Raw genomic sequence first — 27,962 nt, forward strand, 5'->3', positions numbered from 1 at the left:
GTCACGGGGGAAGCGGCACGGAGCGGTCCTGCGCGGGGTCAACAGCACCTTTCGTCTGAGGATTGTGAAAGCCCTGTCGAGACACCGGTTTGCTAAACCTCACAACACCCCTGTGAGGTAGGTATATCAACACCCCCCCCGTGTTACCGACGGAGGGGGAAACTGAGGCACAGAGAAATGCAACGGCTCGGCCGAGGCCTTCGGGCAGGAGGCCTTCCTGCTTGTGTTCCTGGCTCGTGGCTCTGTCCTCTTGGGGACAGCAGTGATAGCAGCTCACAGAGCCACTTTCTGGGCCTGCGACGTGTTTGAAGGGCTCCCGAGCCCCTCGAAAGCACCATGGTAGCCAGCCGCCACCAGCGCCGCAGGCATTGAAAACGTTTCTCAGGTGGCTTCTCCTTCCAGGCACGGCCTCGGGATCGTCACTGGGTTGTTTTTTTTGGAGGAGCTGGAGAATTTGGAGCCTTCGTGGCCGTGTCCCAGCGCTGTATGGCACGGTCCGAACTGGAAAGCACTCTTCTCTGAAGGCAAAAGTCTCCCCGGAGACAATGCCCAGCATTGAACTCTGGTGGCAGCGGGTGGCAGGGGATGTCACCAGGCCCGGAGGAGAAGGAGGAGGTAGCTAGGAGGATATTACACAGCTTGAGCTGCCACCGTCGTCAGCATCTATCTTGCTTCGGTGTTGGATGCACCCCCAGGGCACCCCGACCCAGCCCGTGTGCAATGTCAGGAAGAATTCAAGCTGGGGGGGAACCTGGCAAGGAGGCGATCCCCAGAGCCGTGGTGGAGGTCCCACTGTGGTGACCCCCACCACCAGCCCACTGCAACCCTTCGTTGTACCACGGTGCCAATTTTCCCCTCTCCTCCCCCTGCCACCACAGTTTGTGTGCTGAGTCCTTGTTCTGTCTTATAAAAATAGTCCTCTGGTATCAAAAAAAAAATAATAATAATAAAACAAGAGAGGAATAAAAGACCCCTGTCGCCAGCAGCAGTGCAAATCAGGAGAGCCAGCTCAGGGAGGAAGGGCTTAAGGTGTCCTTGGTTCGTCACTTCTTCGAGGGGAAGGAGGTGGATTGGACTTTTATGGCTGGGACTGGCCTAAAGCAAGAAAAAAAAGGGAAAGGAGACGACTCATTAGGGTGCAGAGAGACCTTGCATCCGCCACCCCCACCACAGCCAGCCTTCCTCAGCTCAGAGGTTTGTGCACTACCAGAGATGTCCCCAAACCAGCCATCCCAGTATGGACCCTACATTCCAGCTGGAGAATATTTGTCCCATAACCCAACCAGGAAGGAGAGCATTTCCCTCCCTTACATATTGGTGGTGACCAGTAATGAATTGGGACCAGGACATGGGTACATCCAGCTCCCCAGCACATCTGGTCCTCAAAATCAACCCTGTCTGACACCGTTTAAAGAAGAGTACGGCCAGGGACTGCTCCCAGCGGGCAGCAAGGCCACAGCCACCTTATCTGGGAAGGGAGCCAGGTCTGGCTGCAGGGATGTGCCAAATTTTTCTCATTTCAGACTAGAGAATGGGCAGAAGGGACAAATTGGAGGGATTGAGTTACACCAGGAAATTTTGGGGCATACTCAGCCTCCTTGCGGTCACAACTACAAAGGCGTAAGAGCCTGAAATAGTTTAAGAAAGGCAGAGCAGTAATTAGACCATCTGGGGATGAGGGTCAGCTTCAGTTCAGCCTAGTCCCTTCCCTCTATAGCCGGGTAAGCCTGGCTAGCAGGAGGGGATGCAAAAACATCCACTGACCCTTTTTCCTGAGGATTTAGCAGTATAGCATGAGCTGAAAGGATTTCTTTAGCTGTGACACTGTAAAAGACTGAGACTCAATTTTCCTGGTTCCAAACTGGGAGGTGTCTGTGACTCACCTTTGAGGCGGCATCGGCCTGCAGGGAGGAAAGATGAAAGAGAGCATCACTGTCCATCCCCGGATCCCAGCAGCAAACCAGCAGCCCCCTCCGTGCTTGAGGATGGGCAGCCACACGCACTCATACCTCACAGAATGGGTTGGGTTGGAAGGGATCTTAAAGATCATCTAATTCCAACCCCCCTGACATGGGCAGGGACACCTCAGGTTGCTCAAAGCCCCATCCAGCCTGGCCTTGAACACTTCCAGGAATGGGGCACCCACCAGAGGCTGGCATCTCCCTTAATTCATCCAAACCCTACAAAAACCCAACGGCGTAAGGACCCAAAATCCCAACCTTGGCCACCATTGGCCATACCCTGCAGGTTCAGGCCAGGCACAAAGCCACACACCTTAGGTCCTGCTGCAGATGAGGGCACAAGGAGCAGCCCATAGCACACCAGGCTGACATTTGGGGTGTCCCACAGAAGCATGACCCACGAGACCCCCCCTGCTGTGGCTGCCTCTTGCAGGATCCCAGCTGTGGAGGGAGGTAGCTCAGCTCCTCTTCTCCCAACTTACTTGGACAGCCTCATAGAGTGGCTCGTGGTGCTTGTGCCCGATGCCTTGAAGTTGGTAGGAGGGACCATGACCAGCAGGGTCTGTCCGTGTGCAGGAGGCAGCTCTTTGGCCAGAAGAGGACTTCCAGGCAGCGGCCGACGAGGCGGCTGGTGCTTTGGGCCGACCTGGGATCACAAAGAAGACCCTTAGAGGAGCCTCTAGAGGCATCCTACAACCCTCCAAACCACAAGAGGAAGGATGAGATCCTTAGAGGAGCCTCAGGTGGCCTCCTGCAACCAACTCTGTCTTGCTGTAGAGCTGAGAGGCTTCAGAGCATACAACAGTACCCAAACTAACCTAAAATATTCCCATCCTCTGCTGAGCTTTCTTCACCATTGCAACAGATTCATTTCTTAGGGTGGCAAGACAGCTCCATAATGGTTCCCAACCCTACAGAGAACCCAGGCAACCCAAAATGAGGAATTTGTACGAATCCAGCAGGAAACTCAGCCACACTCACCAGCGGGGTCCTCACAGGGCTGCAGGGAAGAGGTTTCTTCGGAGGAGGCAGCTTGGCTTGGGAGACGACGGTTTTGGTGGGGACCATGGGTGATTTGCTGGCTGGCAGAGGTGGCCTGGCAGGCTTGGGGTCCCTCGGGCGCGGGGGGATGGAGTGGGGTGGGGGACGAAGCGGGTGGACGATGTTGACGGGCTGGGGGCCGGGGTGGTGAGCGCTGGGTTTGGGAGGGAACGCAGCCCGCGATGTCTGCAGGGATGAGAAAAGGTGATGGAGGAAACCCTCAGGTGCATTTTTCTGGGCGCTGAAAAGCAGATGTCCCCGCAAGGTCTGGGTGCTGGGGAGTCACAGCACTCCCTGTCTATACCCTATACAAATATATATCCTGTATATACCCTATATGCCCTATAACCCATATAAATGCCCTCAACAAGAAGAGAATTTTTATTCCTCTCTCCGGCACAGACTTTTCACCATCCCACCCAAAAGCTGAGCACGTTTGCTCCTCACTAACCACAAGAGAGCACGCAGGGAGGAGAAAGGTGCCGGGCTCAGGAGACCTGGAGCAGGGCCAGCTCTGGGGAATTAATCTCAGGTTTCCACCAGAACGAATTAGAGATGAGAGATATCGTCTGTTCTGCCCTGCTCTCACATCCTGTGGCCAGGCTCAAAACCACCATCACTCTTCTGAAATTCTGCCTTGGGTTTACCCACCGCAAGGCCAACAGAGATGCAAAAGCCACCAGCAGGACCTCAGAGCCCCTGCCAGGCTTTGCCACGGGCATGGGGCAAATCTCTGCAGAGACACCAAGGTTTTTTAGGTGGACAAAGCTCAAAAGAGTCACTTTTAGCAAGGACGCTTAGTACTGCCCAAGAGCTCATCCCAAAATAACATGCAAAACCAACATGGAGCTGGCCCTGTTACTATAGGGAGATGTGATCAGCCACAAGTAGCAGGACCAAGGAGGAAAACAAAACAGAAATTAAAGCTGAGTCATTACTTACTTTGTTAGTGTAGCTGGAGGTGGAAACGTCCCGCATGGTGAAAGCAGCTTTGGAGTGGCCACTGGTTGCCTTCCGACCAAAGGCTTTGTTCCTGCCCGGGATCACAAAAGTAAATCACAGAGGGCAAAATAAAACAACCATCCTTGCAATAAAAAGTCTTCTGCCTCCCAAAACGCTGCACGTCAGCCACGTCCTGCCTCCACACACAGACAGGGAAATGTTTTGCAGGGCTGGGCAAGCAGGGACAAAAGTCAGTCATGAGATAATGAGGGGATGGTGGCATTTCTGAAGTCACTAGAAATATAAAAGAAAGTGCTTGTCTGGCTCTGGGTTTTTTATCTCAAATGCTTGCAGGAGCTCTGACGTGGAAGGGTAGGTGCCTATACTGGGAGAGGAAATAATGAATATTTAAATTCTGTGCTCATTTAGAGCCCTTCCAGCTCTTGCAGCCTGCTAGGAGAAGATGGCAAGTAGGCTGCTCGGTACCAGGCCACCTTCATCATCACTCTCTAGGGTCACCCTGTCCATGGGATCATTCCTGCCCTTTGCTCAGGAGAGAGCTGAAAGCCTCAGGTTGTCCCCAGGAGGAGCTCCTCGTATCACAAGGGAGGTCTCATACCACTCTGAAGCAGGTCCTGTGCTCCCCCTGCTCCCCCACAACTGTTTCTACCAGGCTGGCTGCTGCCAGGGGCAAGAAAAGAAGGTTTCAGGGTCCCACTGGGTCCTCAAGAGAGAGAATTTAGGACGTATCACCCACTGGTACGTCTCCTGGCTCCTCCTCCTCATCTCCTTGATCCATTTGTTCAGGAGCGAGTTCTCCCGCCGGTACCAGAAGTAGATGCCCATCACCAGGGCCGGGAGGAAGAGCAGGAAGATGAGCAGAAGAGTTATTAAGATGGCTTCGTGATCTGTTAGGGAAAGCACAAGGGTGAGAACGGGGCTGGGAGGGCTGGCAGCCTCCAGGTTTAACTGGATTTAACTCCAAAGCCATGCTCTGGGGCTAAATCCAGAGCATGGCTCTGCTTGATGCAAAGGCTCCCAGCCACCCAGGCTTGAGACATCACTGCTGCATCACCACACCTCCAGAAAATGATTTTGTAACTCTAGGACTCACTGTCATGCTGCACGGGGCCGCTGTCCACGCTGCCGCCCAAGCCTGGCTTCTCACAGTAGGGGGGAGCCCAGCCGGCATTGCAGTGGCAGTTCTTGTTGCTGTTGCAGACCTGCAGGGAGAGAAGGAGGGCTGGAGACCACCAGGGACACGTGGAAATTAATATTCCACCCGCGACATCACTTGGATCGTGGCTATGTTGGACTCAAATCTGCGATCCCAACGTAGGGAGATGTTTTCTTGCTGGCGTGTTTTATCCCTGCTCTTTGCAGAAACCTTGCAGGCAGGCATCTTACAGCTTCAGTCTTCACACCAATGGCCTTAATACTTTGTGTTAGGCTAGAAGTTTGTTAAACATCTCCCCTTGGGGTATGTCCCACTAACCCACAGCATTTCTGAAGGTGAGAATCCAAGCCTTGACAATGCTGAGCGGTGGGTATTGCACCTATCACCTTTTTCTGCATAACCCAGCAGTGCTGCTGTCTGCTTATCTGACAAAGCCATGGCCTAGGGAGTCCCCATCTGCAGGGATCAAATCTTTGTGGCCTTTAAGCTTTGGGCAATAGTGTTTTTTTCCTATTCGCTGAACCATTTCCCTGCATTTCTGCAGTCCCAGTTGTGTTTCTGTCCATTGCTTTGTTCCCTTTTGAGGGAACAGGCACCTGCTCTGAGCTCTGAACGCTCTCCAGTTCAAGCTGGACCCTGATCCAAATTTTGCAGATGGTCGTTACATCAGGAATGCTCTTCTCCCTCTAACTTGGACACAGAGAAGCAAAGACCTCAGCTCTGTCTCACCTGCAGCTGACGTGGATGTGAGCATTACGAAAAGCAAAAGCTGTGTTGCAAGGCCCGTCCCTGTGGGACACAGCTTGGTTTTGCCTAAGGATCTGAGCTCATCTCAGGAACCTGCTGTAGGTCTGAGAAACTCACCCCATGGCCATTACACTGGGAAACACACTTCTCCAGCTCAAAAAGGGAGGCATTCTGGCACCGGCGGTCTTTGCAAACCTAAAAGAGAGACGAGAAGAAAAGGTTAGGAAAGGCCTGAGAGGCAGGACAGCAATGTTTGGCTTCACACATAGGATTCTGGAAGGACATTGAACTTTGGAAAATGCAAGTTGGTTAAGTCATGCTGTCCCAGGTCAATGCATTTCACTCTGTTTTTTAGCACAGCCCAGAAATCCTCTGCCCTCTTCTGTCCTGTACAGGTTACCTCCCCTGACACCCACCTTCTGAAGAAAGCTTTTCCCATCCACCCCAAAAGGCAGGTTTTCAAAAACATCCATCCCTTCTCACTAAAACATCAACATTTTGGCTTCCAGTTCAAACTGGGAAGAAAATTTCACTAGGAAAACACCAAACAGCAGAGCTTGTATGTGCCCAGCCAGCCCGGTCTGGCACACATCCCTGCTCCCAGCCCATCCCCAGCTGAACTGAGCCTCTGAGAAGTACGTGGAGATGCAGGGGCTGTGGAGGAGACACGCTCAGTTAGCAGCATCTATTTGTATCTATCCAAGTAGATACCTCCATTCCTAACAGCTTTCCTGGGAGAAAATGCTTGTTTGTAGGAGGAAGCCTCTTCCAGCAAGTCCTGGGGCAGGCAGCCCCTGCTGTGGTTGCTCTATTTTTCATTAAACGGGTAAATTAAGATGAAATCAAATTGAGAAGGGCTTGGTTGCCTACGCACAAGCATCAGACAATGCCTAGAAATGCCACAGCTAAGATGTCATCAGGGAAATATCTGGAAATGTGGAGGAAAGTGGGTACACTGGACTTGCTACCACGTGGAGAGCATCCACAGTGGGACAAGAGCCACGGAGCTATCTCCTGCAGGAGACCCCAGCCCTAGGACGAGCCACTCACCATCCCATCCCCACATTTTGTCCCCGTCATCACCAGCCCGGGGTCAGAGAGGTCTTCCTCGTCGTCCTTCGCCGTGTACATGTAGGTGCCCCGGCACTTCACCTCCCGCCCGTTGAAGCGGATGGTGGTGTCGATGGAGACGGTGTTGGTCCCCTGGGGCTTCTTCGCCGAGCTCTGGCACTGGATCTTGCCACACATGGCATCCCTAGGAGCAGGGCACAGCCGAGATGAAAGCAGGAGGAGTGGGGAGTGGCTGCCCTATCCTTGCTGCCCCGGTGTCCTTTCCCTGCTGGCTCGCTTCCCTCCAAATTTATGGTCATGGGAGAGGCTCAGAAAGGGCTTAGATAAATCATGGAGAGCAGAGGTGGTGGGGAGAGAGATGGACAGAGAGGTGCTGGAGGGAACAGGCAGTAAGATCACTGGTCTAACGGGGAATACTGGAGAGCTCACACTCCCTAAATGACCTCTCCTGCAGATGCTCTCCTTGCTTTTCCCCTCAGGCTGGGCAGGAAGGTGGCACACGGTGCCACATCCTCCCAGCAGTGATGGGGACCAAGCCCAGCAAGGACCTGGTGGCTTCTGAGACCCAAAACAAAGATATTAAAGGTGATATTGGAGGTGGGGACGTGGCCCTGCCAGCCCCATTTCGGGGTGGGCGATGGGACCTGTGGGTGATGGATGGGTCACCCACCTCTTGTCACACTTGACGTAGCGCCCTTGGCTGTCCTTGCCGCAGTTGCCATAGGTGTTGCCAGCCATGTTCACGTCCTGGAAACAGGCATCTGGGGCTGGCCACGCACCTGTGGGAGGGGGAAGATCTTGTAGGCTGCAGGATGGGGAAAGCAGCCAGCAGGGAGAAACCCCAGGATCAGGACCAGCGGCTGGATGCTCACAGAGAAAATGCGTTGGGGATTTCTCCTGGTGGGGCTGCTGGGGGTGCTGGGTGAGGGACAGCACAGGAGGGATGAACCCCGCTTTGTGCTGGGGTCCTGCAGAGGATGTTGGCCCTGGAGGGGTGGATTTTGTCCCCTCTGTGCCTGCTGCAGCTCTCCTGGCTCTGGGGGTGGCAGTGCCAATGTGCGAAAGGGGACAGGGAGCTGGGAGCTGCCTGGGCTGGGAGTGGGGGGGTGTGGGTGTAAATGGGGTGTCTGGGGTGGGCACCGCAGTGTGCTCAGGGGCAGGGTGCATCTCTAGGTGGTGTAGGGCCATAAAAACCATGGGGGCATGCACAGGATATATCTATATGAGCTATAAGCAGCCTGTGGCCACACGGAGAGTGCAAAATCCCAAAGCACCTGGCCACCATCTGAGGATGCCCCTGGGGGCAGAACTGGGACTCACCTGGCCCCCAGAGCTGGACACACTGCTGGTGGTGGGTCATGCACATGCCGTTGTTGCAGTACGCCTCGCCGTAGGCGCAGGACGAGCCGTCCAGCAGGTAAACGTTGGCCGGGCAGTAAGGAGAGGCACCCGTGCAGTATTCGGGGAGGTCACAGGATCCTGCTGCCTCCCTGCAGGTCGTCCCAGCCACCTTCAGCTGCCACGAGAGGAGAAAGAAACATCAGCACCCAAAAGAAGTAAACGGGGCTTTTTTTTTTTTAGCATCAGAGACACCCCCGAGGACACAAATTTATGCACATTTGGGCACAACCCCCCTCGCTTGGCACCAGGAGGGTTGATCCTGGTGCAGAGCATGGTCCCACGGGGGCCATATCTCACTGCGTGGTCCAGGGAGGGATTAGGGGGGTGATGAAACGAGGGGGTTACCCTGCAGTTCTGGCAGCAGTCGCCGTGGGCACACTGGGCCCCCATCTTCAGCGTGCAGTTGTGCGCGTTGCAGCAGGGGTTGGTGCACTCCTGCGTGGGGAGATGGAGACAGCATCACCACGGGGGCTGAGCCCACCCCTTCCCTTCCCATCGCTGCTCTCGGCCCCTTCTCCACCCCGCACAGCACCACCCTTGGGACTCAGCCCCTTTGGGACCACCCAAACCCCTCGGGAAGACCCCTCTCCGTGCCACGTGGAGAGGATCGGTGCGGCACACCCGGCCCCGTACCTCCACCTCCCCGCAGTCACAGTCCTCTCCGTCCTCCAGAAAGCCGTTGCCACACTTGCGGCCCACCACCAGGTCCTTGGTGTCGGGCAGGTTGAAGAGACACATGCCTCCTCCCTTCTGGAAGTAGTTCTCCAGCTGCCTCTTGCTGCAGGAGCTGAAGACGCGCGGGAAGGGGTGGCTGCGCAGGGGACAGATGGGGAGGGGTGGGAACCGGGGCGGTCGGGGCCAGGAGAAGGTGGAAAACCACAGTCAGAGCTGGGAAATAAGGACACGGGCAAACTGGCACAAACCCTTCCAGGAGCAGCAGCTGCAGCAGCACCCACCAGCCGGGTGCACCAACACCTCCATCTCCCACCCCAACCCGCACCGCTGAGCACCCCAACAGCCGAGCACCGGACACCGACAGCCCAGGACCCAAATATTTGGAAAACTGGACCCAAATGTTTTCAGGAGTGGGTTGGACTGGGCAAGCAGAGCTGCTCGGTGCTGCCCCTGGAGGAATGGATCTCCAGCAAGAAAACTCCTGGAGATAGGAGGTCTTAGGTCCTCTGCACGGGGGACACCAAGGACCCCCTGACCCTACCCATAAGGTGGGGTGGGTCTCTGCATGCAGTGCCCATGTGCCCAGGCAAAAATAAATAAATAAAAATAAAAAAATAATAATGAAAATGAATCATTTGCAAGGCCAGAGCAGCAAAAATAAATAGAATAAAATCAGGAGCCACTACTTGTATGGCCATTTCTCAAACAGTCCAGCTGGACTGTCCCTCAAGGAGCTGGACAGGAACTGGTGGTTTCCTACAGAAGCTCAGAGAAGGGCCCTTCCAGAGTTTTGCACATTTTTTGAGGTTTTTTTGGGGTGATGCCCTGAGAATGAGGAAGCAGAGGAGCACAGCTCCTGCCCTCCCTTTCGGTGCTGCTTTCATTTCCTCATATTGCTGAAAAACAACTGCTTTCCTATGAGCATATCCCGTTTCTGACATGCAACGTGGCCTTTTCTGAGGAGGTTTTGAAGTCTGGGGAAAATCTCTAGAGCTGTTAGAAAAAAACAATAAGTCCCTGCAAGTTACGGTTGGGTGAGCGAGTAAATAAACCCATAAACTGCTACGTGAACATGCAAATAGGGACAGGCAAAGATGTACTTTCTGCACGTGTGGGGGGAAAAATATTTCAGAAAAAAAAAATAAAGAAGTAAAAAATGTCAGAGGGAGATGTGGTCAGGCTGCCCAGCTACAAACACCATCCGCAGCTTGCTGGGAGGTTCATGGCCATGTCCTGTCCCTGTCCCTGTGTCCCTGTGTCCCTGTCCCCATCCCTGCCACCTCTTACCCGGTGGCCGCTGCCATCACGCAGCCGCCCTGCTCCGGGGTGGCCTCCACGCAGCAGCCCTGGTTGTCGTGGCTCATGCCAAAGTTGTGGCCGATCTCGTGGGCCATGGTGGCAGCGGCTCCGATGGGGTGCTCCGAGTGGTCCTGCAGGGGGAAAGGGGGCTGGGTCAGTTTTGGGGGTGGCCCACAAGGTCCCCAAGAGGGACCCACAGCAGCCCTGGGACCGCAGCTGGGTGCCACGCGAGGAGGGCCCGTGGAAGAGGTAGGGTTTGGTCTCCTGGAAGCCCAGGGAGGGTAAGATTTGGGGCTGGAGCCGACTGCTGAAAAGCTGGGGCCTTGGAGGGCATGTCCCAAAAGACAGAAACCTCGTGCACCACGCTGCCAGCCTGAACCAGGGACCACAGGGTCACCAGGACCACCGTCACCCCACAAGGAGAGGCATGAGAGGTTTATGGGGTGGGAGATGACCCTGCAAAACCAGAACAAGCAGAGGGTACTCGAGGTAAGGGGCTGAAGCAACACAGGAGACCCCAAGGCTGCTGCCCACTGCAGTTGGGGCAGGAGGCCAACATCTGAGAGGCCACCAGCATCGTTGGCTGCCCTCAGGCTGCATCCCAAGACCAAGCCTGCCCCTCTAACCCCAAAAAAACGGGATGGGGATGGGGTCCCCAAGGCCAGGAGGAGCAGCAGGTCCCCCATGCCACCTTACCATGCTGACACCCCCGGAGTTGTCCGCGCTGCACATCCCCTCCAGCGGGGCCATGCCGATGGTCGTCCCCCTGAACGTCTTCCCGCTGCTCGGACGCCCACCGGAAAGGAGAGCGGAAGGGTAATTAGTTCCTCCAGGCAGAGCAATTAGCAATTAGCCCTTTCGGAGGGCTCAGGCCGGGCTGGGAGGGCTCTCACGTCAGCAGCTGGGCGTTGTCGTGCTTCTTGCGCGCCCTCAGCGCCTTCTTCCACTGCAGGAAGGACCAGAGCGTGGCGTTGGCGTCGCTGGTCACGGTGCACTGGTCCCGCTCCGTCCACACCTCCAGGCCGATCAGGGCCACCTTGATGTTCAGCGACCTGTAAAACTGCAGGGGGACGGGGCTGGAGGGGACAGGCTCTCACCAGGTGTCTCCCCTCGCCGTCACCTCCTTGATTTCCATCCGCCGGGGGACTCGGGGACACGCTTTTCCCAAAAGGAGCCAGTCAGCTCCCTCAGCTGCCACCATCACGGCGTGTCCCAATGCATTTTCCACCACGATTGCCACCTAAATTCCCAGCACCAGCGACACGGGGACAGTCTCCGAGGGTCCCCAAAAGGCTGGCCCCGAGCTCAGGTGCTTCCCACATGCTGGGAACAGCAGATGTGGTGACGAGGGACTGGCATTACCTTGTCCACGTAGTTTGCAATCTCCACGATTCGCTGCTTGGTGAGGCCCAGGTTGAGGTTCTGGTTCCTGAACTGCGAAGAGGTGGGGATGGAGGAAGGTCAGCAGAGCAAGAGCAGGGCAGGGAACAGAGCAGGCTCCTGTTTTTACTGCAGGGGACCACATTTCTGCCCCCAGTGCCACTCACCAGCGTGTTGTCAGCCACGATGAAGAGCTCCATGTACTTCATGGTCCTCCAGGCATCTCTCTTCGCCTGCAAAGCAGACAGCAAGGCTTGGAGGAGTGAAGGGGTGGGCAGCCCGGGGGGCTCGTGGGCTCCCCAGACACCACAGAGCCTCCCAGGATGGACAGCTGGGAGGGGAAACGAGGACGATTTGGGCTGTTACAGCACAACCTCCCCGTGTCCCCCCTTATCCCATCCCACCCAACGCAACACCGGCCTCACCCCACATCCCAGACTCTCTTTGGGGTCTCCTGCCCACACTGAGACCCCCCTGAGCCGCCCACCCGGGGCAGCAGCAGACATTTAGGGAGGGCACAGAGGCACACGAAGGACCCGGGGCTGGCTTTACCCGGCGCTCCAGCGGCCTGAAGAGCCGGGCGATGGCACCCACGGTGCTCCCCAAGTCGTCGCCGTGGGCGCAGGTGCCCCCTGCGATGGGGAGGTGCTCTGCTCGCAGGATGAGGTGCTGGCCCGGCTCGGGGGTCCCCAGGGGGTGCAGGTAGTAGCTGTCGTTGCTGCTCACCACGATCAGGCCCCTGGATATGGAGAGCAGCAGGACGGGATGATGGAAAATCAGCCCCACAGAGCTCGCGGGAGTATCCACGATGCTCATAGGGGTCATCAGAGCGGGGTCCCTGCAGAGCAGCCCCAAAATCCCCCCTTCAGCAGCCCCAAAATCCCTTGCAGGTGCCGTACCGTATTCCTGAGCAGGTGCTGAGGACGACCCAGGAGCTCCTGTAGCCCCGCACGTGCCCGTGGTAGTAGCAGTGGTCCTGGGAGAGAGAGGGGACGGAGAGCTCGGTTAGAAGCCACCACGCAGAGCTGGCCGGCCATAAATCCCATGTATTCATCCCAAAAAAATAAGCTGCCCGCTTTGCATTGCACAACCAGCATCCTTCTGGACACGGGGATGGATGGAGCCAGGATGCTGCCAGCTCTGGAGGTCCAGCCTGGGACATGGACGGTCCCCGAATGTGAGGGACACATCATTGGAAAGGGACTCTGGGGATCCTTGTGGTGAAGCTGAGGCTCTGGGACACCCCAAAACCATCGTCCCCCTTATTCTGAGACGAGGGATACCCATCCCTGGCACCCACCGTGTGGTTGGGAGCCACCGTCACGGGCTGCCCGTCCGTGGTGTAGTGTGTCTCGGTGTAACCCGGTGCCAGCAGCCTGCAGAGAGAGCAGAGTGATGAGGAAAACCCTGCAATGGGGACCTGCTGCCTGTTTTGGGGCCCACGGCCAGCGAGGACACGGGGACCAAAGGGACGTGGAGGTCCCACCGCCGCCCAGCCCCAGGAGATGTGCAGGGGAGGTGAACCACAGCCTCTGGCCCCTTTCTGAAGTCCCCAGGTTCAGCAAGGATGGGGCTGCCCCTCCTGCTCAGGGTCCTGGGCATGGGGTGAGCATCTGAAGATGAGCATCTGGAGGGGTGATGGCTCCCCAGCAAGGACCAAGCCCCCCATGGGGCTTCAACAGAGCCTCTCGGCCCTACTAAGTCGCCCCTTGCCCCAACCCAGTGAAGCAGCAGCATCCAAAGTCCCCAAGGGGCAATGCCCAGCCTGGAAAAAACAGGGTCAGCCCCATAATTGGGGTCCAGCCCCAGAGCATGCCAGGTTTGGGGTCTCCAACACAGCCACCCCATCCGGCCTCGGGCACGTCACTCGTGGCACGGCGAGGGCGCTGCTTCCGATGCGCCCCTGCGCCAGCACCTCACCAAAAACCAAAAATACTGGTGAAAAATAATAAAAAAAAAAAAACAGGCTGCTCTGTCTTCGCCCTGCTCCCCGCAGCTGCCAGCCGTCTCGCACCCCGGCCCCGAGCTGACAAATTGCTTCCTGCCTCCAGGCGAGAAGAGCCAGAGCTCAGCCCGCGTCCCACGCGCCTGCGCACGGGGGGATCGGCGGCAGAGAAGGCAAAAGCCAGCCCAGAAATCAAGGTGATGGGCACCCTGCCGCCCGCAGGAGGACCACGAGGGGCTGGGTTCACCTGCTGGCTCTTTGGGGTTGGGGTTCTGGGTCCCTTCCCCGTGGTTTTGATCTTGCAGGAGGAGAAAACGCAGCCAGCGGCCAGCCCCGGAGCGGCATCGGGCCCCCCCTTCCCTGTCTCTTGGATTGTTTTTTTGTATCTGCTTTGGTTCCAAAAATGCTGCTGCGGGCACGCTCCTGGCACCCACGTCCCCGCGAGCAGGCGCCTGGCACCAGTAGCTCCAGTCTAGCAGGGGAACCAGACAGGAACTCGGACTGGGTCCTGGAACAGGGACAGGGATGGGGACAGGGATGGGGACAGGGATGGGTCAGCTGAGGACGCTGGAGATGTGAAAGCCTCCTTGAGGTGCCTGGGGACAGGGGGAGCCGGGAGGGTTGAGCAGACCCCCAGCTAGACCCCAAAGATTTGGGGTCTAGCAAATCCTGGCTGGCCCACGGGCTGGCAGAAGACAGCAAACTCGGTGCCACCTCCATGTGAAGGGGCTCAGCTCTCCCTGCTCTCTTCCAGAGCCAGAATTCGGGTCGTGAGAAGAAACAAAAAAACATTTCTGGGCCCTCTGCTAGCAGCTAGGAAGCAGGCTGGGCGGTGCAAATTAGTTTGCAACCCCAGCTGGCAAAAAGCAGAAGCAGAAGCCGGACCTGCGTGACACCTCAGAGCCACCCAGCACCAGGAGAGACCCGAAAATATGACACCACAAACAGCACGAGGTCCCCAGGGACCACCCTGAGGTTCTCCGTGCTTGGCTGATCCAAGGCAAGAGCAGCAGAGCTTCCCAAATGCCCCCAAAGCCCCCCTGGAAGGGGTGTAGGGCCATCTCCATCCTTCACCCACGCTCTGCCCTGCACCATGGCACTGCCCAGCCCGTTCCTGCCATGACACGGGGCTGAGTCACAGGAAAAAAGCTTTTCAGCCCTAACCCAGCATCCTGCAGCGCTGAGTCGGCCACGGCCAGCAGGAAACCACCGTGACCTGTCCCATGAAGCAGAAAAGCCACGGGTAATCCCAATTTGGGTGGTCCCATAGCAGGGACACCCACAGCCCCTTCCCCATAGCCCCGACACTTACTCGTTTCTCTCCAGCACCAGGACGAGCTCTCTGCCCTCGGCCATCACGGCCACCTCTGCCCGCGCCGGCGCCGGCTCCTGCAGGGAAAGAAAAAGAGAAATAGGGTTAGGAAGGGGTTAGGTGCTGCCAGGAGGGTGTGCACCTGCCTGTGTTATTGTAGGACCTACTGCAAAATGGAACAGGGAGCAGCAGGACAGGGGTGGGCATCAATGAGAGGTCCTGGAGCTGGGACCAGGGGGTGCTGGCAGCTGCAGCGCTGCGGTGCCAAGGAGATGAATAGGAACAGCCCCGGGAATGGGGACCCATGGCCCTACAGACACCCGGGGGCGGTGGGAGGAAGCGTCTGACTCAGCTTCCTCAGGATGCCCGAGGTTTTACTCAATCCCTCACTTTGAAAACGGGAACTGGTTTCATCACCGTGCTCATGGATCCGCGCCAGCGCGCTCGGTTTGCACATGCTGGGATGCGCCCATGTCCCCACATCCCCGTCCCAGCTCCAGGGACACGAAAATCATCCCTGGTGCCACTTGGCAGAGCTTGAATCTCCATCTCCTGGTGGTTTTTTTTGGGATGTCACACCGCCGGGGTGGTGGCAGCGGGTGGCACTTGGTTATGGGGACACAGGAGAGAGCGCAAAGCTGGGGCGCAGGTGGGGGACGGCATCAAGATTCACCTCCCCAAATCAGACATCCCCTAAAAGCATCCAAACCCAGCACCCCAAAGGGTTTGTCCCCCACCCCTGGGTCCCTCCCGGCCCGTGCTGATCCCTCCAGCTCCCCAAGCAGGGCCGCTGCTGAGGTTTTTCCAGCTCGGGAGAGAAACTGGGGGAGGACGGAGCCGTCCCGGCAGTGCTCGCAGCATCACAGCTTTGTCACCAGGAATGTGAAGGGGTGGGGGCGAAGCTGGGTGATTCCCAAACTGGGATAAATCAGATCCCAAAACCTCCTGCTGGCCTGTCCCTAAATCCACGAGGGCATTACTCCTTGTGCACCCCATTCCCCAGGCACCAGGGGGGGACACCGGGGACCTCCAGCCCCGCAGCGTTGGGGATGCCCTTAGGGGACAGCACCGAGCATTTTGGGGTGCAGGGATGTGTTTTTTTTTCCCTTCAGGCCCACCCCAAGCTGAGCACCCCAGTTAAGCAGCTCCCGTGGGGTGCTCCTGTCCCCAAGCAGGGCTGAACCCGTGTCACCAAGCAGTGAGGATGCTGAGGGGCTGCTCACCCCATCCCATCCCACGGCAGCACGGGGGCGCGGGGACGGAGCCGCGGGGATGGCCGAGCCCCAACCCCGATGCCTCGCACGGCGTCTTCCCAGCTCCAAAAAAGGAGACCAGACGCAGGGCTTCGAGGGAAAAAAAAAAAAAAAGAAAAAAAGAAAAAAAGAAAAGCCACAAAACCAGCGAGGAACAACGAGGCCAGGCCGTGCTGCTCCCCACCAGCCCCTTGGTGGGCGAGGGGCCCTGCGCGGCGCAGGAGGAGGAGGAGGAGGAGGAGGAGGAGGAGAAGCCGGGGCCGAAGGCTCCTCTTTCTGCTCCACCACTGGTCGAATATGTATTTTTAGAACATGAATCTTATACAAACATCGCTCCCTGGCCAAACATGGTCTCTACATTTTTCTTGCGATTTCCCTGCTTTCCTCCCCCACCCCCCGCCTCTCCAACCCTCCCGTATTTCAAGCCTGTTGCTCCCACCCCGATCCCTCTCCCTGCACCCATCTCTTCCTCCTCCTCCTCTTCCTCCTCCTCCTTCCCTTCCCAGTCCCAGCTCGTTCCTCCTGCTTTAAATTCCCCAGCAATTACTCCCAGGCTCGACTTCAGGGCTTGCTCCCAGTTAAAGGGACACGAGGGCGAGCCGGATCACACCGACGCCTGCAGCCCCCCCGTGCACCACTGAAGGCTGGAAAATAAATTCCTCCTAATGGGGTCGGTGCTCAGACCCTACACCGGGCTGCATCCCAAGATCTCCCTCTCCCCGTGCCTCAGTTTCCCCCAGGGTTGGGGATTACGTGGGGAGACACCAGGAGCTGATCCTGGGGGGGCCAAAAACCCTGCGGAAATAAATATCAGGATGGGAAGGATGGGAGAGGAGTGAGCGTGCAGCTCCCATGGCAGGCAGGAGCCAGAGAGCCCAGCTCTGAGGCAAGGAATGGTTATGACGTTAATTACATTAATTAAGCGTTGATAATTTTGCCCTGAACCTAAATTGAGTCCCTGAGACGTGCTGGTTGTGGCTGGCAAGGGGCAGAATCAGCACGGTCCTGGGCTCCAGCACCATCCTGGCTCCAGCACCGTCCTGGTTCCAGCACCATCCCGGCTCCATCCCGACCCAAACCCCACTGCCTTTCTCCCCCAACCCCAAAAGATGCCCTAAACCCTCCAGGGGCTGCAGGAGCCGTGGCCCCTCTCCAGCACATCTCAGCAGAGCCGGTCCCAACGGGGGCTGCGTGGAGCAGCCGGGATGAATCTGCCCTGGCCAGGAGCCCGCGGGGCAGAGCTCAGCTCCGGTTTTCTTTTCCAATCTGCTGATCAGAAAAACCGCAGCCGTGTGTTGTTTTTTTTTTTTGTTTTTTTTGTTTTTTGCAGAGGGGCTGAAGCCAAGGAGATTGTGTTATTGTTCCAGGGGAAAGAAGATCTTTGTCTCCCCGGGGCTCCTGGGCGCATCCTCGGCCGGGCGCCCTCCTCCAGCGCTGCTGGAAACATCGGAGCTCAGCCTGGGGGCAGCTCGGGCAGGTCCCACGAGCACCGAGGTCCCGTGCGAGCCTGGATGCGAAGAGGAGGGAAGGAAGATGGGTTTCCCACCCCGCCACAGGGGATGGACACTCCAGGCTGCTCCACAGAGGATGCGGTGATGATTTTTGCAGCTGAGCTCCCCAGCTGGAGCATCGCGGCCCCGCCAGGCTCAGGAGGAGCTGGAGCCGAGCAGGAACCCAAACTTTGTTTGGGTTCCTGGAGCTTCCCATCACCCAAACCTTTGTGGGAGCACCGGGACTGCATCGCCTCGTCCTCAGCTAAATGCACACCAGCATAAAGATCTGAGACCCCCAGGGCCAGCCTCTGGTCCGGCTGCTGCCTGGAAAAGCACCCTGGGGTCAAAGAGCTCCATGGAAGCAGGAGAACCCAGGGTGCAGAGGGAGGATTTGGGATCGTTTCAAAGCAAATCTGGCCCAGAAGCTCGGTCTGTGCCCTGCCACACAAAGGGAAAAGGGCTTCCCTGCAGGAAACAGATTGCAGGAGCCGTGCCACAGAGCCTGCTGACAGCACCTGCAGCGGGGCAGGGTTTGGGTTGGGGTTAGGGCAACTCCCTGCTCCTCCCTTCCTCCTCCTGCCCGGCCCTGGTGATGCTTCCTGGGGACGGTCCTGAGCTGTCAGGATGCTGAACAGCACAGAAAAGGGGACAGAAAGTTCCCTCCTGCAGGACAGGGGGATGCTGGCTGCCCCAGGGACCCAGCCATGGGTGGGAGGATGCTCCACAACACGTCCTTCTGCAGGTCTTCCCATCCAGGAGGGGGACGCAGGAAGGTCTTTGGGGTCTGCCCGGATGCAGCTCGATGGGGACAGGGGACAGGATCCCACCCCAAGCCAGCGACGAGGGAGCTGTTTGCAATCAGGGTCCCCACGACCTCCTCCCTGGCCTCTCCGAAATCGCTTCCATGTGTGCCGGGAGCCGCGAGCCCGCGGGGATTTCAGCCCCAACAATAGGAGGCCGGGTCCAGCACCGTGCCAGCCCGCACACGACGGGGCCACCAGGGCCACCGGCAGCTCCTTGTCCTGCTCCCCCCCCAAAAAAGAGCCACCACCACCCCCAAGGGTGCTTCCCGGGGTGGCACGGGGACGTGGCACGGGTCACCCCACTCATCCAACCCTCTCCAAGCCGTCGTTTCCCACTCGAGCAGCGGATGTGGTTCATGGCAGAGCATCAGAGGGACCGAGCCCGGCGTCCCAACACCTTGGGGACAACTTTGAAGGGTGTGCACGGCCCGGCTGCGCTCCCACCTCCAGCCTTTTCCACCCACATCCACCCAACGCAACCCATCCCAGCCCACGAGCCTGGCCATAAAATCCCTCCTCGCTCCTACACGCTGCCCCCAGCATCTCCTCTTCCTCCTCCTCCTCCTCCTCTTCCTCCCCGTGGCCTCAGGCCAGGCAGGAGCGTGCCGCGGACAAGCAGCCCCTTTGTGCACCGGGAAGCCGTGGCCACGATTATTTCCAGCGTCTTTGCTGGAGGGCAGGAGACACGGGGTGGGGAGCAGAGCGGGGCTGGATTAAATTTACCCTATAAATAAGCACTCGGCAACAGGCTGGGGGCAAAGGGTGGGATGGGAGAGGACCCTTGGCGACGCTTCGGGTCTCGATGTGGAAGCAGGAGCCCGCTGCTCGCCCCCTTTGTCTGCTTCTCCCCCCTCCTCGCAGCCCCTCCGAACAGCAGCCTCCTTGTTTCGGCTGTCTGGAGCCGGCGGAGGCACAGAGGATGCCAGGAAGCTCCAGGACCTGCCCAGCCACCCCTTGGCCTTTCGGTGGCCGTCCCAACCCCGAAAGCCACCGGGACGCGCCTGCACCCCGCCGTCGGCGCTCGCCCGATGCGATTTTGGGCAGCGGGGCTGCCAGGAAGGGTATAAATAAAAAGCCTGCCTCTCGGGTGCCCCCCATCCAGCCTAAATATAACCCCACGGCTGGGGCTGCCATGGAGCAAAGAGGGAGGGGACGTTTTCGTAGGGTGACCACAAGGTCCCCGAGGCGACGGGGCCGGGCACACCGCAGGCTATTTCGGCTCAGGGAGAAAAACGATTCCGGGCAGCTGCTGCCAAATTCCCCGAGAGAGAAAGCATCAGCCCGGAGGTGTCCTGGGGAGATATCTCAGGTGGCTTCACCGCCGTGGCCCCAGCGGAGGCCACTTCCCGGCACCGAACCTCGTCAGCAATGAGGCTGCGCGGCCCCAAACCGCAGCGGTTTCCTGCAGTGACCCCCGTGGGTGCTCACTCTGCTGGGAAGGGATTAAATCCTTCTAAATGCAAAGCCCCAGAGGCTCCCCCTGCCCCTCAGGCAGCACTGCTGGGCCAGGAGGGTGCCAGAGCCCTGGCACAGGCTGCCCAGAGCTTGGGGGGCTCCTCCTGGGGGAGCTGCAGCAGCCACCGGGATGCGGGGCTGGGCACCCCACACCCTGGGCCCTATAAACTTGGCATCCCCACACCGTAAAGCCCAAGCCCCACAGGACCTGATCCCACTCTGACAGCACGGTGTGGGGCACGGAAGCCGTCTCGGTCCTCACCTGCTCGTCCAGGCTGACAGCTCGCCGGGTGCGGCCCCCCAGGAGCCAGTGTGGGGTCACCCGCTCCCCATGGGACGCCGGGCCTGGGGGAGAGAAGAGTTGGTGAGTGTGTGGATGGAGAGAGGGATCCCACAAGTCCCTACGGAGGGGGTTTCTCAGCAGCCATACAATAGAGATGAGGGGCTGTGGGGACAGCCAGGGGCACCTCTTTGGGGTTTTTGGGGCTTGGATCACCCCGTCCAGCACCTACCCTGCCACCCCAACCTGGCTCCTGGAGCATCCCTGCCCTCCCAGCCCCAAACCGGTGCTTCCCACCCTCTCCCAAAACCCCACAATTGGATTTTTCTTTTTTTTTTAACATATCCTTATGCTATTATTAGGATGAGGAAATTTGGTCCGGTCACCAAATTTCTCACCAAATGGCTCAGAAATCGAGCCATTGCCTTCTGCTCGATCCCACAGCTGCCGAAGGAGCTGCAGCAGGGCACGGGTTTGCCCGAGCCATCCCAGCTCCCCCGGGCAGAGCAGCACGAGCCATTCCTTGGCTCGCCTGGAGCCAGGCAGGCTTTCGAAGATTTATTATTATTTATTTTTTTTCATAAACAACGTGGCTGCGTTTGATTGCAGCAGACCCAGCAGCTTCTCCTGGCTTAAGCCTGGAAAACAACGGGGAAAAAAAATAAATCAAATCAAATCAAATCCGCTGCTGAAGACACTGCTGAGAGGGGATGAGGTCTAGCAAAAATGTCAAGCACCAGGCCACCTTGCCAAGCCAAATGTTGTCAGTGAAAGCTTGGGATCTCGTAACCTTTCCCAGCCAAGGGCAAAGTTATTTATTAAGGGAGTGGAATAACAGGGCCCGGGGCTTTATAACTTTTCTACGCTTGTTTTGGTTCCCCCTGCAACTATCCGGGGAGATTTGGATTGAAGAAAAGATGATGTTATTGAAGAAAAAAAAAAAAAAAAAGAAAAAGGAGGGGGGAAAGAAAAGAAAAGATGAAGTTGTAGGGTGGGAGCTGCAGAGTGAGCACTTAAAGCTGCCCAGCCTGGAGATATCACACGGTGGCATTTAATCGGCTCGCATTATGTATATAGCATTTCATCAGATTCCAGGAATAACTACAGATAAGGCGGTGGCACGTTCCCGGCCCCCTTCTCCTCACCTCCTCCAAAAAGGATAACGGGGCCTCCAACCCCGTGGCCGTACAAATGGGGAAACTGAGGCACGGTGCGAGTTTGCTGCTTCCCCATTACAACAAAAGAGGGAAAAAAAATAAATAAGCAACCACTTTTCCTCCAGGCAAAGAAGAAGGAGCCCCTGGGGGGCCAAATTCTTTTTTTTTTTTGGCTGCTTGGGAAAATATCTGAGAAAAAAAAAAGAGTCCCGACGCCGGCAAGGGGCTGCGGCGGGGCCCGTCCTGCTCCCACGCTGTCGGGGGAGCATCCGTGAGGCGAGGGGCGGCCACGCTGCGGGGTTTGGGGCTGGGCCACGTCGTAAAGCCCCTTTGGTTATTAACTTCAGCTGCTGGCTGTTTTGACGAGGGATTTTGCCGAAATTCGAAATTCAAAGAAAGCCAAACGCAGAGCAGGGGGGGAGAGTTCCCACCCCCTGCTATTTTATATTTTTTCCTGGAAAACACGCTCGTTCCCAGCCCTTTTGGGAACACCACGTCGGGAGCATGGGTGCTCGGGATGCTTTCGGTGCCGTCCGCTGCTCCAAGCAGGGATTTGCCCAAAGTTTACCAAAACGGGGATTTCTGGCTCCCAGGGCCCGCCCCGCTCCTCTCCCGGCAGCACGGCTCGCTCGGAGCTGCTGGAAAACTTGGTGGCCACAGGACTACAGAATCCAGCAAAGCTCAAAAATAATCATAAATATAAGAGAGAAATCATCATAAAAATCATCATGAAAATGTTGAGGAAAAAGCCCCAACCTCCCCGGGGTGGGGGGGGGGGGGGAGGAAGAAAATAGGGATGGAGAATGGAGGCAACAGGAGACTGAACCCAAACCGGCAAAGACAAGCTTTCAGTAAACACCCGTTTCAAAAAAAAATGATTCAAAGCTTCGGGGAAAATAACGGATTTCCTCACAACAGCAGAAAAGGCCGAGTTTCGCCCCAAAACACGCCTCAGCGGCACGAGCCGGGCTCTGCTTCGAGTTGCAGCCATCCGGAGCTGGGAAAGTTATGGGGAGCTGAGGGGTCTCTAATTTGGGATGGGGAGAAAGGGATGTCCTGGGGGGGTGTCTGTGCCGTTGTCCCCCCTCCTCTCATGGGGCCGTGGCTGCTCGCAGCCCTCAGCTCCCAACCAGACCATATAGAGGCATCGGCACGGCCCGGACGGCGCTGGGAGGGGGCCGGGGGGACCCACAGAAAGGGGGTCTCTGAAGGGGGGACCCCTACACACACTCAAAAACAAGGCTGTGGGGTCAAGGGGTGGAATCTCAACCCACAGCCGCCCCCATGGGCTGCCCCGTGGCAGCCCCAACCACGCCACTCCACGCGCGCCCACCACCGCCAGACCCCGTGTAAAGTGGGGTGCCCCCATCCTCACCCCACCACCCCCAAACTGGGTAACTGGGACACGCTGCTCCCTCCCCACCACCACCACCACCACCCCCCGACCCCATCCCCTTACCTCGTGGCCCAGCAGCACCCCCCTGCCCGGGGAAAAGCAGCAGCCCCAGGAGGAAGACGTGGTCCCCCCAAAGGATGGCGAAGCCCCGGCGCTTAGGGGGCTTGCGGGGGGCCAGCCTCGCCATGCCCGCGCTGCCGGGGGCTGTCACTGCCTCTGCTCGCCGCCGCCGGCCCTGCCTTCCCTCTTATGCTCTCGGGTCCCCTCCCCTCCGCCCCGTTGTCCCCCGCCAACCCCATTCACTCTCCCCGGCCTGTCTCGCTCGGTTGTGGCCGGAGCCCCTTTTCCCAGCCACCCGGCTGCATCCTGGGGCCGAGCGGCGAGATGGGGGCGGCTGCAGGGAGGGGGCTGGCATTGTTCGCTTTTATTTATGCTGTGGTTCTTGGCCGAGCCGGGCTGACTAATGAAAACCAGACGGGCGGCGAAGGCTGATCCCAAACTTTATCCCCCTCCCCACACACCCTGCACGGGGACGTCGCACCGCAGCCACGGCGGCAGCCCCCCAGTGCTCCCCCAAGGAGAAACCTCGAGGAAAAGGGGACAGCAAAGCGAAGAAGAACCCCCAGCAGGCCGGCGGTGCCTCCAGGCGTGGCGAGGCGGAGGGGAGGCCCCTCGCTACGTTTCTGGCCGTTGTTTTTTTGCTTCTTGCACCGAGAGGGGATGCCGGCACCGGGACCGGGTGCCGCTCGTTTCCCTTCCTGCCCCGAAACCGCAGCGCTCCTCCGTCACCCCCACCCAGTTCAGTTCCTCTGCTAGGGAGCCAGCCCAAGGATTCAGTAGTTACCATCCTAATAATAGCGCTGTACCACCCTAATAATAAACATATAAGCATAATAAACTTGGCTGAAGCCACAGCACGGGGGCAGCTGCACCTCCTGCTGCAGCTCGCCCCGGGGCTGTGCAGATACCTGCCCCTCTGCGGGAGGGACGGGAGGGATGGCAAAAAATAAAACCACGCCGAAAAAATAAACCTACGCCGAAAAATATAAACCTGTGCAAGAACCAGAGGCACTGCCCTGCCGTCTCCCATGCCCACAGCTCGCTGGCAGCCGGGCAGAGCAGCTGTGCAGCAGCAGCCTGGCAGCCGACCAGATTTTTCCAAGGTTTTTGGCCACCAGAAAGGCATCAGGGGCACAGGCCAGAGGGCAGAGGCTATGTGGAGCTGTGAATATCTAAGAAATGGCAGCCGGTGGTGGCTAGGGCTGGTGGAGGGGACGGAGCAAGCGCTCGGTGTGAGGCTGGAGCCATCCCATGGCAGACAAGGCCCCGCTGGCTGCTGGCAGATGTGACGGGTATTGGCACGTCCAGAATGACTCGGTGCTGAGGCATCTGCCCCCAAAATGCTGTGAGGGATGTGACTTCACCATTACTACACGTTGGCATCTCTCCTTATTCTCAGCAGAAGCACCTCCGCTTGCCACCAGGCCAAAAGCCTCGGCCTGCGGCCCTACACAGGGCTTGGGATCACAGGGGCTGGTGGCCACCCTGAGGGGCTTGCGAAGAGATTTTTGGAGCAGAACCGGCCTCCTTCCTCCTGCCTCCAGCCCCGATCGCTCGATATCTGCTGCCAAAAGCCTGCAGAAGCTGGGGCACCCGCCCAGGCCGCAGCTGGGTCATGCAGCCCAGCAGCTGAGGCCGAGGTGGGGATTTTGGTATCCGAGCCCCAGCCAAGAGCAGCACGTGTTGTGTGGGGGCAGGGGACCCCTCACAGCCGTGGCATTAGAGGCAGAGAACAGCCCTCGCTATCTATTTTCAGCACGTTCCTGCCCTCCTCAGCTCTCATTCTTCATAGGGTTCAGCTCTCGTTATTTATAGGGTTCATTGAGGCAGCCCCATGAGGTGCACGGGCACGGGGCTGCTCAGGAACACCCCAAGCACCCTCCTTTGGTCTTCTTCCACTGCTCTGTAAGCACAAACGCCTCCTTGTTGGCCTGACACGGATCCTTCTGCACAGGGCCAGGACAGCTGCACCGTAGCACGGCAGCTCTACATAAAGCAGCTCTACACGATGTCTTGATAGATAGGCCAAAAAAAAATAAATAATAAAAGGTTTCCCTATACCCAGTTTCACATAATGTCCCGTTAATAAGACTGTAGGAGCTCCCTATACCCAATTTCATATAATGTCCTGGTAATAAGACTGTAGGATACCACAGAAACTTGCCTCCTCATGCGCAGGCATGCAGGAGGCCACGGAGTGTACCTGGCACGCTGTGTCCTCCAGCTCCATCCCGCAGGGCTCAGAGCCTCGGAGACTTCCCAGGGGAAAGTCTGGGATATACCGAATCGAACCTGGGCACAGGACCCAGCACAGAGCTTGGCAAACAAGCCAGAGCCTTTCTCTTCTTTTATTTTTGCATCAAGTTTGAAGTAGCTCCTGCTGTAGCTAGACCACGACAGGGTTGCAGCAGATGGGCACACGCATGAAATTAGCCTGTGGAAGGAGAAAACCCTCTTCCCCATCAAGAGCCCTCAAAACTGTCCTCATCACCGTGGAATTTGAGTGCCTTCCAGAAGGGTATTAATCAACGGGGCTTTCATTTGTCATGCAGAGGTCGTTCACCGTCCCACAGGGTCTAATTTGGCCCGGAGAATTCAGTTTATCTGCTGATGTAGGGAGAAAAATATTAATATAAGTCTGACTTTCAAGCTTTGCTTGTGTGAAAGTGTCGCGTCTTTCCCATTTACATCAGCTCAGCTGAATTCGCTCAAGCCTGGGACGAGCACACCCCAGGACTTCGTGGTAGGGTCTGGGCTGTCCGCAAGCACAGCCATCCAGCTGGCGAGCCAGTAAATGCTGCATGAAGGAAGCAATTATATTAAAGTCTTCTTTACTGGATTAGAGTTTGATCTGGACTGTTGTACAGCCAGCCAGGAAGCACTATTCCTTCTTAATTAGAATCTGATTTCAGGAAAAGTGAATTATAAAGCCAGACGCTTTAACAGGCAGGCAGAAGCAGTTAGCTTACCTGCTTGCGTGGGGCAAACCTCGTTTTGGCATCTTCCTCTTCCAGGTCCTCCTGTTGCCTTGTCCTGCAGCCTGTGGCACAACCACTACTGAATTTACACCCAACTTCAGGCAGCAGAAGTCCCTCTGGGAAGCCAGGAGACTCCCTCCAGGAGCAAGAAGCCCCAGACACAGCCATGGCCAGACAGGCAAACGGTAACGCAACCACATTCAGTGCAGGACTTCCCAAAAAAGTCACACTTCAACTTTCCTTTGCCATGGGAACCGATCGTAAGGGTGATTTAATCCTTCTGTTTATCGGTGAGGAGAGAAAATGTGTCCCTGAGAGCATCAGCTCAAGCTCCTCACCTGCTCCCTTAAAGCTTCCTGATGAGGCAGCCCTCTAACCTGAAAGTGGTTCTCTTCAAGGACTCCAAAGCACCCATCAAGAAAGAGGGGATTTAACATAAATATAAATAGAACTATATATAAAATTGATGGATTTCTACAGCCCTCACTCCACTGCTTCCTTGCCCCAACCGCCTCAAGTTCAGCTCGTTGAGGGTACATCAACAGGCAGTGCAAAGCCAAATGCCAGCCATTAAATTAACTCGGTGATGAGCAAGGTAGAAATGAATGACAACAGGACTAGATCAAAGCTGCTTTCAGTTTCTGGATTTAGGTCAAAAGACTGCTTTCTCTTCCATCTTTGAGGTGGCAGCTCTGACAGCAGGCCTGTCGGTGAGACTCAGACACGTACCTGGCACCCACACAGTAACCGTTGTGTGGGGTGGGCATGGCAAACGCTGATCAAAGAACATTTCTGGTTAACTCAGAACAAAAGCTTGCACCTCCAGCATCCTAAACAACAACAACAAAAAAATACAGTTCCACCCTCTTTAAACTTGTGCAGATTTGTAGAATTTACCCTAAAAGTCTCTGTCTGGCAGGGGATTAAGAAGAGATGACTCCACTCTGAAATCAGGGCAAGACGAGCATGATTTCCTGAGTTTCTGGAAAAAAGTTGTCCCATTTTCTAACCCATGACTCCAAACATCAACAGTCTCTTTCCAGAGAACTGTAAACACGAGATGCTTTTCACCCAGCGTGAGCTTTATCTGACCCGAGGACAAGGAATTGTAAAGTGGAATGGATGTGAGTCATCTTCGCTAGCATCCGTCATGAAGAAGCGATGAGAAGGATGGATGACCACACCGTTCAAGGACGTGACCAGGCAGGAGACTGCCACTGCTCCTGGAAACCTGGCCACTGACCTCGTTTTTGTAAGTTCTGAGAAAGTGCAGCTTCTCCTGGTGTTATCTGGAATGCCAGGTGCTTACCCCAGGGGGGAGGAAGAGATGTTCAGTCCTCCTCTAAAACACTTTCCTCCCCACACTGCATGCGAAGTGCACGTTTGCTTTGCAGTGTTTCAGAAAGAGCCCCAAACTTCAGAGTTCAGACACTCTTTGTGCAGCCCGAGACCGGCACAAGACATCCAAGAACAATTTTCAGCTCACACTTCCTGATATACTGAGGTATGCCTGGACAGAAAAAATTTAACAGAAGCAACCACATCTCCCCGAGCAATAGAAAAATGCTCCGATGTCATTACCAAATGAGGAATTACAGCTATTTCTTGCTGAAGCTCTCATGCTGCAACTCCAGTGACTCAGAGAACAGCAGCGACTGCTCAGAGTATTTTGGCAGTTACTGAACACCTTTAAGCAAGGTTAAAAAAAAAAAATAAAACTGCAGCAGCTCTTTGTTTTGAAAGGTTTTTACAGCATGCAGCTCTCTACTTCGGAGGATGGGTGCTCCAACTACTTGCAATAGACTTACCTCTACCTCTTTGATTTGCAATGTTCTCGATTATTGACCTCTCTGCTTCTGTAAGGGAGCAATGAACAGGCATGCTAAGGCCATTAAAAAAATACCATCAGCTGTGTTATGTGAATGCAGGAAGACTTCCAAGCATATCCTGAAGCATCAGTACAGCCCTTAAGCTTTCTCGGGAGTGTTTTTTTTTTTTTTCTTCTCATCAGCTGGAAGTTTAAAAGCATTTTTCAGAGGCCAAGTGGCTTTAAATGAGCTTTCAGTGAGGCAACATCTTGCCATGACTAACACAACTGAACTTCTTGTAGCAGGGGGAAAAAAAAAAAGCCTATTC

General features: G+C 56.7%; 1 protein-coding gene across 1 annotated transcript; it reads right to left on the minus strand.

Moving 5' to 3' along the window:
- ADAM33 (ADAM metallopeptidase domain 33) lies at positions 1-27,707 on the minus strand (the record flags this gene model as incomplete). Its single annotated transcript, XM_084286549.1, has 25 exons — positions 1-1,095; positions 1,884-1,901; positions 2,444-2,607; positions 2,943-3,188; positions 3,945-4,035; positions 4,702-4,852; positions 5,059-5,167; positions 5,986-6,063; positions 6,919-7,123; positions 7,610-7,718; positions 8,260-8,455; positions 8,686-8,775; positions 8,974-9,151; positions 10,303-10,445; positions 11,011-11,095; positions 11,208-11,374; positions 11,677-11,748; positions 11,862-11,927; positions 12,247-12,433; positions 12,594-12,670; positions 12,995-13,070; positions 14,952-15,028; positions 16,389-16,491; positions 20,174-20,300; positions 27,635-27,707. 25 exons carry the CDS (start codon positions 27,705-27,707, stop codon positions 1,044-1,046), a joined length of 2,940 nt encoding a protein of 979 aa, XP_084142675.1. The 3' UTR covers positions 1-1,043.
- Positions 27,708-27,962: the final 255 nt, after the last annotated feature.

The sequence above is a fragment of the Netta rufina genome (assembly GCF_964035555.1).
Source record: "Netta rufina genome assembly, chromosome: 4".
NCBI lineage: Eukaryota > Metazoa > Chordata > Aves > Anseriformes > Anatidae > Netta > Netta rufina.